Genomic DNA, 13,596 nt, shown 5'->3' on the forward strand with positions numbered 1-13,596 from the left:
ACTTGTTATGCACTTTCTCAGCTTAGGTATCAATCATTTTATATACCTAGAAAAGAGTTCATTATTAACAATTCATAAGTCAAGTAGCAATCTACGAGGATCCTCCACAATATCCTTGATGTGACGTAGAAAATAAACGGCTTCTCTTCCATCAATTATTCTATGATCATATGTTAGAGCAATGTACATCATTGGCCTTGGGACGATATTACCCCCAACCATCATTGGACGACTCATGATGGAATGCATACCCAAGATTGCTGACTGGAAAAAAAAAATCATGAAAATTTTAGAGAGAGAGAATTCTAAAGATGGTGAAGTAACACAATCAATCATGAAAATTTTAGAGTAAAATGAAATATAAACCCCTGAAAATTTATATTTTAGATAAATTAGTCTCTTAAAAAAAATATTAATAAAGTTATTTATATACTATTTTTAAATTAATCCTTTTGAATAGAATAGAAGGTATTAATTTAAATTAATTTGTCTATGTTTACTATCATAAAAAATTTCGATATTTTTTTCTTTAAAAATTAATCTATTCAAAATATAAATTTTTAGAGATTTATTTGTCACTTTACTCAAAATTTCATATTAGCAAAGTAACAAAATCACTTGCTCTTCAAGTGTATGTGCATAGTGTAAAACACAATCATTAGTTTTAAAACTTCTTTTTAGTTGTAATTTTAAGTTGATTGTAATGATAGACTCAACCTATTAAATTAAAGTCATTGGATATGTGATTATAGAAGATGTCTTTAATTTAATAATTAATTTATTCTAATAAAAATGGTTATTATTATTATTGAAATTGAAACCTGAGGAGGGTTAATAATAGGGGTACTCAAGAGGCTCCCATAAACACCACCATTGGATATTGTAAGTGTGCCTCCAACCATCTCATCAATTGATAAAGTTCCATTGTTTGCCTTCTTTCCAAAAGAGCTAATATGATTTTCTATCTCTGCCAACTTCATTTTCTCAGCATTGCGGATAACTGGCACAACAAGTCCCTGGGAAGGAAAAATGCTAGTAATGCATAATTAACTTTATACAATGTATGAACGTTTTTTTCCCCTTAAATAAATTACTATTTTTATCTATAAATATTTAAAACATTGACAAATCTACCTACAAAAATTCGAACATGACTTTGTATTTATGAAAGATGGACTTTTGTTGACAAAAATACTCAAATTTTAAAAAAATTATTCAATTTTTTTAAATTATCTTTTTTAATCTAATCTATCTCATCTCGAATTTCTTACCATTCACCGTCACCATCTCAGTCCTCAGTAGTGGTGATGGTGGTAATTCGAGATGAGAGTTGGATGAAAAAAAAATTAAATGTTAAAAATTAAGATGATGGTGGCGAATAATTGAGAATTTAGTCAACTTTAGATAATTTTTTAAATTTTAAATAATTTTATTAATATTTTAAATATTTATGATTAGAAATAATATTTTTTTTTCTTATCAGTACCAGTATTTTTATCCTTCTACAAATTATAGAGCCATTAAATTTTCTCTTCTTAATAAAAGTAACAGAAAAGGTTAAATAATACAAACCTTTGCAGTAGCAACAGCTACACTGATATCTATATAATCTCTGTATACAATATCATCACCATCAATGACTGCATTTACAATTGGCTGATGTTGGAGTGCACTAATAGCAGCCTGTAATAGATATAAAAGTTCTTGCATGGTCATGCATATTTAATCTGTGTTTTAAATTAATTTAAATAACTCATTTTAATTTTTTTGAATCTAATTTCTAATTTAAAATAAAATGAGTGGTGCTGGTTGCTCTTAAAATACACAAGAATTTTCAAAAGCAAATAGTCATTCTCAGTAATTTGATAAACATACTTTGATAAAACAAGACATAAGTCCCAATTTGACTCCATGCTTTTCAACAAATACTTCCTTGTAATCAGAACGAAGCTTCATCAGATTAGTCCTAACATCAAGAGGGGAAAAAAAAAAGTGAGGGTAGGTACAATGTTATTCTTAACAAATAATGGATTAGAATAGTTTATTTGGTCCGTATTTTCCTTTGAATTTTAGTAAATTTTTATGGTTAATTAACCAAACTAACACCTAATTGATTATTAGATTGAGGGCAAAACGAGACAAGATAAAGCAAATTAGAATTACAGATATGACAATTCATGTATTTTTTTTAATTTTGTGTTCTTATATTCTATTTGGTGATAAACTAGAATAAATTATGAAATTTAATTTATTCTCATTTTTTTCATTCAAAAAATTTGAAACGAAAAATATAGTAATAAAAAATATAATTATGAAAAATTAACAAGAATAATGAAAGAAAAAATAAAAAATAAGTTGTGTCTCTTGTTAGTGTCTCCGTATCCTTCATGTGGACACAAAATACACTAATTCAGTATCTCTAAACACATTGTTTCTGTCCATGTTTCTTCTGTGAAACATGATTTTGTGTTTTTGTGTCTCTATTTCAGTGTTTTGTCTCTATAAACAAATAGCCTTCAAAGTTGCACAAAAAAATAAATAAAACTCACATGTCAAGTTCATTGAAAGTTGTTAGCATTGCATATGTGTTTTGTGAATCCTTCAACCGTGTCATAACTCGCTTTCGAAGTCTTGTCATGGGAACCTTTAACGACGAAGGAGGACATCACTACACATACCATGAATGCTTGATGTGATAGATACATATATAAACACATTTGTGCCCAATTCAGTAAGTTTCTCATGCAAGAAATATATAGATATACTGAAACTTGAATCACATAAATTTATTTGACTAAGAAGAATGTGCTTTTTATTTTTTTAATATTCTTTTAAAACAAACAATTTTCATTCTTTATCCAACTTCACTCTTATCATAATATTATCCTTGTGAAATGCTCTTGTATATATCTATCAATTCTTCCATGAGACACTTACTAAAGAAGACTTTAATAATAGAGTAAAACTCCTTTTTGTTTCTTTTTTTTTTTTTTAATTTAGACAACCCACGTCTTAACGATGTATTCTTTCTCTTCATTAGACGCAGTGAGTTTTTTTTATGAGAATTTCCAACAAAAAGTATAAAAAATATTTATGTGTGACATAACTTGTATAACATACGTAGTTTTTATCAATCCTACGTAGATGATAACTATTTGATTTGGACTGTTTAACTCTTACATAATTACCAAAACGATATCCCAATCAAAAGGTTGTCATTTTCTTACAACATTATTTTATTGACTGTATAAGTAATAAACAATCACAATCAAATGGTTTTCGCCAAATCATAAAACTAACTTCACATATAAGCATTTTCCATCACTTTTTACTAAAAATTCTCATATAAAGACTTATACATCTAATGAAAAAAAAAAAGAATAAAGAGCAAATTGTCATTTTCTAATTGTTAAGATACAAGTTGTCTAAATTAAAAAAAAAAAGTATATATCCATTTTGGTTCTTAAAGAATTTCAAACCAGATATTTTAGTCCCGAACTAAAATTAATTACTCGAGTGGTCCCTAACAATTAATTCCGTCAGTCACTTAGGTCCTTGGCTCCGTCAACTCTAACGGAAGACAAAATGGTCCCTGACAACTCTAACAAAGGATAAAATGATCCCTGGCCCTTTATTCGAAAACGACACTGTTCTTCCCTAATTTTTATCATATCTCGCATAATCCTAATAATCATACTCTCCTTCTTCACCTTCATAGTCTTCTTTTCCATCTTTTTCTTCCTCCTCTTTAACTCCAAGATTAAGCCATGGTGTAATTGCCACACGTGTCGCACCTACCTCAACATGTCATGGACCACACACTTTCTAAATCTTTGTGACTGGTACATCCACCTCCTCTGCACTTCATCCACCAGAAGCATGCATCCACTTCCACGTCTTCGATAACATCACCTCCAACTCCAACAACGTTCACGAGATCCTCAAGACCAAGTTCCACAACTACTCCAAGGGCACGCCTTTCTCCAATCTCCGGCAAGCAATATAGATTGTTGGACATTAGGACATCATGAGAAGATTCTCCTTCGACATCATATGCAAATTCTCATTTGAAATAGACATCAAGTGCTTCATTCCTTCTTTTCCGGAGTCCAAGTTGATAGACAGTTTCGACCTCGCATCTAAGCTATCAGTACAACGAGCAATGTCGCTATTGCGGCTCATATGGAAATTGAAGCGATTACTGAATATTGGTTCGGAGAAGAAGCTAAAGGAAGCGATCAGAGTGGTGGACAATGTGGTGTCATGGAGATGATAGGGCAGAGGAGGAGGGAGATAACAACAATGACAACGAGTCTTAACAAATCAGATTTGCTGTCTAGATTCATAGGATTCATCGAAGACGACAAGTAGTTGAGAGGTATAGTCATTAGTTTCTTGAGTATGAATTGGTTGAGAACATGTTGAGGATTTTTTTTTTATGAACATTAAAGTTATAGAGTGTGTATTGTGTAGTTTGGAATTACAGTGTTAGACTGTTAGTGTTATGCGAGATATGATGGAAATCGGGAGAGAATAGTGGCATTTCTGAACAGAGGAGATCAGGGGCCATTTTGTCCGCTGTTAGAGTTGTCAGGGACTATTTTGTCCTCCGTTAGAGTTGACGGAATAAAGGACCTAAGTGACTGATAGAGTTAATTGTTAGGGACCAATTGAATAATTAATTTTAGTTAAAAACTAAAATATCTAATCTGAAAATTCTTTGAGGATCAAAATGGATATATACTCTTAAAAAAAATAGGAACCAAAAAGGATTTTACTCTTAATAATAAGAATAATTATCACTTACTCGTCTTTCTCCTTTGTTGGGTGGAAGTTGTGGAGCAATGTTTGCTTTAGGACTTTCCTTAGTGGTAACTGAAGTCTCAATTCTTTTAGGTGTAGCCTCAACATTAGGTGCTTTTTTCTTCTCACTGATCTTTTGGCCTGGTTGAGGAGAATCTTCTTCGGATTCACTCTCAGATGAAGATGAAGATGAAGATGAAGATGAAGAAGACGACGACGACGACGAATCCTGCTCTATCACTTCAGCAGAAGTTGAAATAATAGCTACCTTGTGACCTGGTTTAACTGTATCACCTTCGTTGACTACAAGCTATAATTAATATTTAATAAATCTTTATTAGAAAAATCACTCGAGTCCATTGTAAATCAATGAGAATACTTGTTCAGCAATAAATTAAAACTTGATGCCTTTTCAAAACTTAAATAAACAACTTTGATATATGAAATATTACGATTTTAATAAAAATAAATTTTAAAAGATGTAAATGACAAAATAATTTTTAAAAATACATTCTGTTTGATAAACCTAACCAAATGTTTAATTAATCTATTTATCACCTACTATATACGTTTGGTTCATAAAATATATTTTTTAAAATGTCATTTTATCATTTGCATATTTAAAATTTATTTTATTAAAATCATAACTTTTTGCCATACCAAATGATTATTTACTCTTAAAACTTCTAATTAATTAGTACCTTTAGAATTATGCCTGTTGTTGGACTAGGAACATCAATTGTAACCTGATACAAAAGTAAAAAATGAATTTAAATTATTACCATATCTATTAAGGAAGGAAATGTATTAATCAACTTGTTAAAAAATAATAAATTTGAATCATGCCTTATCTGTTTCTATTTGAGCTATTGTTTCATCAACACTAACACTATCACCTGGATCTGCTCTTGTGACACAAAACAAAACATTTGTTAATGGCTAATGTTTACTAAAACAACAACAATATAGTTCAAATTAAAGTTCAAACAAATGAGTACTAATATATAGAATTTGTTAGTTACTTAACATACTCTTTAAGAACTTGGCTAAAGTTCCATCAGAAATAGATTCTGCCAATGGAGGGACCAAAACATCAACCACATCTTCTTCTTCAAAAGGGAAACCAATAATTTTAAAAGAAGTTAGTGACATAATTTATTCAAAATATAAAAACAAACCTATGAAATGTTTGTACAAGTCACAACAAAACTAAGATAATAAATTGCCTAATTAACAAAACAGTTGCATTATGGATAAAATAAAAACTCCCTTGGATCATTAGAGAGATTGCATGTATATCATTAAGAAAGAAGTAGAGAAGAATCTTATATTATGTTTCTTGCCTTGGTGAACAATAATAATAATAATAATAGAACCATAGAAGTACCTTTAACTCTTGTCATTATTGTCATGTGAAAATATTTTATTTTCATTTGTAATAAAAACTTAAGTTGAATTGGAGAGAGAAAGAGAGAGATCCTTAAGCTAATTAAATCTCAAATAATAATGAGAGGCATATCAATATCTCACCACTGTTTGTAGAAAATTGTTTTGTTATTGTTTGCATTCTTGCCTCATGATGTGAAATCTCTCTACATTTCAATAGTGTAACATGAATTAAGAACAATAAGAAAACAATGTGAAAAGTGCGGAAATATATGATAACAAAAAATAATTAATCAAAAAAATAATGTTATATATCTAAGTTTTTTTGTTAATTAAGTTGGTCTAATATAACAAAAGTTAGTTATAATTAATATTATTTTAAATCTTATTGTTTAACTCTGTTGGAATTAGTTCATAAAAAGTCTTAGATATATAACATTATTCTAATAAACAACAGCCAAAATTTATCTTATTTAACATTTATTAATTTAACGATTCACGAATGATAAATAAAATAAATTTTGGCTAAATAAGTAGTTTTTTATTCTTTTTCCTCATTATTTAATTCTTTAGAACAAGTAAACTGAATATGCTATAAAATTAATTACACATTTAATTTTCTGGTAGTTATATCAGGGAAGAGACCATAAAAAAGTAAATGGAATAACCAATTAGATTTAATAGTAGCTACATTTAAGAAGTTCAACAATAGGAATTGGCTTAGAAGTTAGAACAAACTAACTCTTCATATTTTTATGTAAAGAATCTATGAAGATGACACTAATATCAAAAGTGCATGTCCTAAGAAACTTTTATTCATAATATTTCTTTAACAGAAAACTTTACATCCTCAAGCCCTCTAATAGACAAATTAGTAAGATGGTTATTAGCTTTACTAGTTCATCACTCCAACTACATTTCACTTGATTCAGTCTTGCAAATCATATCTAATTGTTCGATTGGAACTTGATGATTTATCTAAACAAATGCTTTGTGCTTTAACAAACTACAAAGTAATAAACAATAGATTATTTGTCATATTATTTTATAGAGACAAAAAAAGTTGTTCATTAGTGCTTTCTACTTTGATTAAAAATAAAAAAAATAAACAAAGCAAGTCTATTTAATTTACTTTTCAGATTATCTTTTAGGTAAAAACTCAGATACAGAATCATAATATAAAAAAATACATATTAAATACTTTTATATCATGGAAGTTATTGCAGGTGTCATATTAAATCTTTTAATTCTATTCTATACATTTTTACTCTGTATCAGAATAATCTCCTTTATTTTATAGAGACATCAAACAATAATAGATTATTCCATTCAGTAGCAATGTTCAGCCATGTGACTAATACAAACTCTTACTAACTACTGACCTTAAAGTCTTTAGATTAAGCCAACAACACCCTACAATAATAGAAAGAAAATTTATAACTAGTTGATTGATATTTAAGAAATAAGTTATGTTAATCAATTTCTAATAACCTATGCCAAAACATACCAAGTGAACTTCTATGGTAAAAATTCTGAACACTTCCACATCCACCAGAATGCAGTGCGATCTGTTAAACATAAATACAAGTTGGTAAAACTTCATGTTCACCAGAAAGTACCCACAATAAGAAGCTATCAAAAAAAAAAAGATAAAGTACCCACAAAACCTAGTGAACTTAAAGAAGATCCAACAACAATGAATTTTAATTTGTAGGTAGAAAAGTGCATATATTGTACATGAGAATTCCAGTACATATGTGAAATGGGCTAGTTTGTGGGGGTAGTATGTGATGAACATATATAACTGTAATTATGGGTTGAATTCATATTCTTGAATTATGATGGTGATGTACTCTTTTTCCTTTTTGGGGTTCTTTTCATTGGGTTTTCTCCAATTAAGTTCTTAATGAAGCCAAATCAATTGTGAAATTTCATATTGTTTTTTGAGGAATGCTAGGGCCAGCAATTTTTGTGATTTGTAGCCATCAAATAGCCATCAATGATGGTTTTAATGGTGTGAAATTGATGTGAGATTTCATCCAATGACTCACTTTTCTTTGCTGGTTATATGCTGGCCAGAATTTAACAAAGTTGCTGCCCCTAGACTTTTCCTTGTTTTTTCTCTATGTGGAAATGAAATTCTACTTGCTTGCCCACAGATTAGGTTTTAGTCACAATATACAATCCTTTTACACAAGTCTAGAGCCATAACAATAGGGCAGTTTATGCACAAATATCCTACGTTACTGTAGGGTTTAAAAAAGGACCCATCTAAAGTAGGGGCTGAACTAGGTTAAAATTTAGAGAGGGGCTAAATATTAATTTCACAATAAAAAAAGAGTAAAACAAAATTTTTAAGAATACTAAACTAGAATTTATATATAATTTATAAAAAAAATTTGAAGTTTAGGAGGTGATTGTCCTCCTTTTGTTGCATGAGGCTCTGTCCTTAACCTAAAGTGTGTAATATAAATATTTTAACAGGTAAATGATCAAATTTGATTTTGAAAAATTATTCATTTTTTAAATTAATCTCCAATTTTTTTTAATTAAATTCGTTCTTCAAAAGTTTTAAATTAATTGTATTAGTTTTTTTGTCATTTTTTTTGTTGACAGTGTCAAAATTTATTAATATAGCACGTTAAGTGATACTACAACACACACATAGAAATTTTAATTGACTATTAGCATGATAAGTTTATGAAATTAGATCAAATTAAAATAATATTGAGAAAAGAACTTGAAGCATTGAAATTCCTCAATTTAGGATTAATTTGATCTGATTTCATAAACTTATCATGTTAACTGCCAATTATGACTACTAAGTGTATATTATGGTGTCATTTAACGTGTCACATCAATAAATTTTGATGTCGTTAGTAACAGATAAAAGGACTAAAATGACTAATTTAAAAATTTTGAAGGACGAATTTGATTAAACAAATCTTTTGAGGACTAATTTAAAAAATAAATAATTTTTCGAAAACTAATTTAAAAAATGAATAATCTTTAACTTAATAATATTATATATAAGTGGCTAATTTGATGATTTGAACCACTTTCTCTACAAGAACCTAACAATAGATATACATATTGTGCATCTGTACTATTAAATCTGTATCAGTATATCATATATGTGAAGAAGAATTTTCTACCTTAATGGAAGAAATTCTACTAAGTGAAGAACCATATCGAAATTTCTTCTGCAAGAATCGACCTAAAAACTGAAAAATAAGCAAATGTGAAATGGTAAGTTTCACATCAAACTTGAAGATATATATATATAGATATATTGAACGTAATTGATTGATCTCTCACCATTTGAAATGAGCAGCTAGAAGCAACTCTTCGCCTAACAACATCAAACATGATTGATTACGTCGATGCTATTCTCTTCCTGATCTTCCTAAATAAAGATCCAATTCTTCTAAAAAAATTGAAGAAAATCATAATATCATCATCATCACCATCATTGAACATGAGATGTTGTTAGCAACACATCTATTTGGATTAAAAAAATGCAGCACACTCAAATAACATCTTGGATTTATTTAATTAACGACAACATGATCAGAAGGGGTTCATCTTCTCTTATAACCAGGTTTTGAGGGTTTGATTCTCACCTTGAATATGAAAAAAAGATTTAAGATTTTGGGTTACTCATTATATACCTCTGTGAACTAAAAAATTAAAGTTTTGATGAGAAAACAAACGATGTTCCAAATATTCCAAATGCGGAAATATTGAAGGAAAAAGAATGAAACCTACGCTTTAGCGGCGATCTGCGAGGAAACAATGCAATATTAGTAATGTACAACAAATTGCTTCAAACCTTCATATTTGTTTTATAAATTTATTTTATTTCATTTTTCTTCTCTTTCTTTTACTTTTTATTTTGCATTGAAAAGTCAAATAACACGCACGTGTTTTGACACTTAGTTAATATTAAGTCGATCCATACTTTCCCTTTAAATTGGACCTCCAAATTTTAATTTATTTAATTTAGTCTCTAAAATTAACATTTATGACTTATATTAATTTTTTAAATATTTTTTTTATTAAAAATGTGTTTCTGTAGTATCTTGTCTTAGATAGTCATTACATATCAAAATATGATTTAATTTGATCACGTATAATAGGATAATAACATGTTAATTAATAACACATGACATTTTAATATAAACAATAATACTACATACACTATAAAAAAAATATTGAATATCATTAAATTTATTGTCAGTTTTAGCATTACACATTAGCATCGGATTTATCGATAGATTTATAGACGGTTTTGACACTACAAGAAAAACGCTAAATACTGTCGGATTTACCGTCAAATTGCATAATAAATTTGTTACCCTAAAAAATTACCGTCGAATTTGATTTTTCGACGGTAAATTCTATGGTTCTGAAAATTGAATCGGACCAGCTAGTTCAACCGGATTAACTGGAAACCGGTCTCCTAGCCGGTCCGAGTAAGCTCAAAAACCGTTTGACAAAAAACTGGTCGAACCGGCAATTAACCGGTGAACCGGCAAAACCGTCCGATTTTTTAGCGAGTTTTTGGTTTGAAAAAAACTCTGAACGGCGTCGTTTTGTCCCTATAAGAAAAAAAAAGAAAGAAAAAGGCTAAACGAACTAAGCTGAACCCTAATCCCTAAATCACCCATCGTACTCAGCAGCAACAACAACTCATCTATGTTCTCTTCTCTGCGAACCATCGCATAGCCACCACCACCAATCGAGCACCGCCACCGCATCCCGCAGCCACAGCAGCGACGGGTTTGACCACCGCATCATCGCTGACACCAAATGCCCAAATCCCTTCTCCCTTCTCCCTCACTCTCATCAGCCTCACTCACCAAAATGGCATAAAATCCTTAACCCATTACGGTGCTACTTCCCTCTCTCTCTCTCTCTCTCTCTCTCTCTCAGCCAACAGCAGTCACCGCCTTCGCCGTCGCCGAACTCTTCTCGTCAGCCAGAGGGTGTCTCGCCGCCGGCAGTGACAGATAGAGGGTGCTTCGAGCTCTTGGCCGTCCATCCTCGTCTCCTCCATGTCGTCCCTTTTGGCCGTCCATCCTTGTCTTCTCTACATTGTTTTCATCTTCGTCATGTGGACTTGCAGATCGAAGCGCGGTTGGCTAGATTCCTCCATTGTTGGTGAGTTTGCTCGATCCTGTCTGTCTCGCCGTTCCTCCCTTGCCGGTAGTCTTGCCGCCTGTTTCGTTCCTCCGTCACGTTAGTTTGGTTCCCTTGTCGTCGATAGCTTTGCTTTAGTTTTTCCCTTTTGTTAATTTCTATGATTTTGAGGTTCTATTTTTTAAAGATTCAACTCTATTTGCTTCAATTTATGGTCGTGTATTTTGTTAATTTTACTGAGTTACTGAAATCTGAGATCTGATTCTTGAGTTGCTGTTTTTTTTCTGTTTGTTGTGTTCTGAATCTGAATTCGGGTGAGTTGATATTTTTTTCTGTTTGTTATGTTCTGAGTTCTGACTTCTGATTAGAGTTGGTGGTGGTATGATTAATTTTGTCATGGTATTTTACATTAATCTGCATATGATCTGCATATGAGGACATACATGTGTTACAGCTTCTTTATACAAATTTGTTAGACCCAGCAGAAAGGTTGCAAAAGACATGCCCAAAAACAGAATAAAATAGTCACCCTCATGCCCTCATCTTTATTCCCTTCCATTTCAGCATTGTTAATTTTACAATAATTTCTTTCTTTAATTTCTCCTTTTACCCTAAATTTAGGAAATTAAACGTTGGTTTAGATTTTTTCTTATTTTAATTTCGAAAAGAATAAGAAGAGATCAGATTTTAGTTTACTTACCAGATATTGTTATGGTAACAAAAAAGGTCATGCTACATGTTTCATTGTATGTTTAATTTTTAATAATTTTATTTAATATTTAATTAAACCAGTTGAACTCCGGTCGAACCTTTGAACCAGTGAACCAGTCACTCTATCGGTTCATTAACCGGTCCAGTTCTTGCAACCTTGGTAAATTCGCAGGTAATTTTTGGAGGAAAAAACAGAAATTTTGGCGTGATCATTACCGCCGGATTTACCGGCGACTAAATCCGACAATAACATTGATCATGAAAGGTTGCGTTTTGGTCACACACAAAACGTTATCCGCCGGTAAATCCGATAGTAATGGTGCCTGATATATGAAGCGCAAATCGTCTTCTTCTTCATTTCGAATTTTCTCTCTATCTAACTCGCTTCCCTCTCTCTCATTATCACTGCCTCCTCCTCCCTTCTCTGTCTCCTCCTCCTCAGCCGCCGGCCGCGCTCATCGCCACCATCATTCGCACGCGTCACTATCTTCATCAAATCTCATCCTTACCTCCACTGCAAACTACCTCTTTTTCGAGACCTCCTCCTCCGCTCTCTCCAACGAGACGCACTTTGGCGGCCTCACCTCGCCGTCATCAGCTACGGTGTCACTGCTGCAACTTCCATCTCTCCCCTAATATCTTGTTTTGTACTTCATTTCAGGTTTTGTCAAATTTTCTATTAATCTTCTTATTTTAAATTCATTAGGGTTTAATTAGATTTCAATTCTTCGTTAGTAATTTAATATAGTTAAACTACTTTTTGCTGTTAGGTTGATTTAGAGTAAACTTAGAATTTTCTTATTAGGATTTTTCTTGGTTCATAGGTAATTAAGCATGTTATTATGATTTTTAGATTTGTAATTTGAATTTGTTTAAATTCACTGACTGATATTCTGTTGAACACTGTAATATAATGCTGAATTCTGTGTAATTAATGCTGAATTTAGTGATTTGATGTTGAAAGAATGGTTGTTAGATAAACTACTTTTTGCTATTAGGTTGATTTAGAGTAAAATTAGAATTGTCTTATTAGGATTTCTCTTGGTTCATAGGTATTTAAGCATGCTATTGTGATTCTAGGGTTTGTAATTTAAATTTGTTTAAATACATTGATTGTTATTCTACTAAACCCTGCAATATAACGCTGAATTTTGTGTAATTGATGCTGAATTTAGTGACTTCATGTTGAAAGAATGGTTGTTAGATAAACTGCTTTTTGATGTTAGGTTGATTTATAGTAAAATTAGAATTTTCTTATTTGGATTTCTCTTGGTTCATAGGTAATTAAGCATACTATTGTGATTCTTGGATTTGTAATTTGAATTTGTTTGAATTCATTGACTGATATTCTGCTGAATACTGCAATATAATGCTGAATTTTTTGTTGATTTATTTTTCTGAATTTCTATTAATTGGTATGCTATTTGCAGACATAACGATGGGTAGAGGTCTGAGGGATCAGGCTGCTGGTCATGGTCATAGTCGTGGTCAAGGTAGAGGGAAGGTTTCTTCCGGTAACCCTGGGAATTCTGGATCCTCTCCCTCTACTCCGAA

General features: G+C 31.0%; 1 protein-coding gene across 1 annotated transcript; it reads right to left on the reverse strand.

Annotated features, from left to right (window-relative positions):
• Positions 1–72: 72 nt before the first annotated feature.
• Positions 73–11,038, reverse strand: LOC107646218 (dihydrolipoyllysine-residue succinyltransferase component of 2-oxoglutarate dehydrogenase complex 1, mitochondrial-like). Its single transcript, XM_021107566.2, has 16 exons — positions 10,908–11,038; positions 10,442–10,486; positions 9,899–9,971; positions 9,345–9,413; positions 7,697–7,757; positions 7,572–7,602; positions 6,334–6,395; positions 5,835–5,912; positions 5,650–5,705; positions 5,505–5,549; positions 4,808–5,113; positions 2,550–2,644; positions 1,876–1,966; positions 1,573–1,683; positions 822–1,016; positions 73–264 (listed from the first exon to the last, which is right to left on the reverse strand). Exons 1-16 carry the CDS (start codon positions 11,036–11,038, stop codon positions 73–75), a joined length of 1,641 nt encoding a protein of 546 aa, XP_020963225.2.
• Between the last annotated feature and the right edge of the window lie 2,558 nt (positions 11,039–13,596).

This window comes from Arachis ipaensis, chromosome B1, assembly GCF_059453495.1.
Source record: "Arachis ipaensis isolate K30076 ecotype BB chromosome B1, ASM5945349v1, whole genome shotgun sequence".
NCBI classification, from domain to species: Eukaryota; Viridiplantae; Streptophyta; class Magnoliopsida; order Fabales; family Fabaceae; genus Arachis; species Arachis ipaensis.

Bases quoted from the DNA above. Each gene is read 5' to 3' on its own strand.
- LOC107646218 (XM_021107566.2), bottom strand. From the start codon at position 11,038: ATGAGAGTGAGGGAGAAGGGAGAAGGGATTTGGGCATTTGGTGTCAGC. The intron at 5,706-5,834 runs GTATGTTAAGTA...TCACAAGAGCAG, and splicing joins TTTAGCCAAGTTCTTAAAGA to ATCCAGGTGATAGTGTTAGT. The intron at 1,967-2,549 runs GTGAGTTTTATT...TCTTGATGTTAG, and splicing joins ACTTTCAATGAACTTGACAT to GACTAATCTGATGAAGCTTC.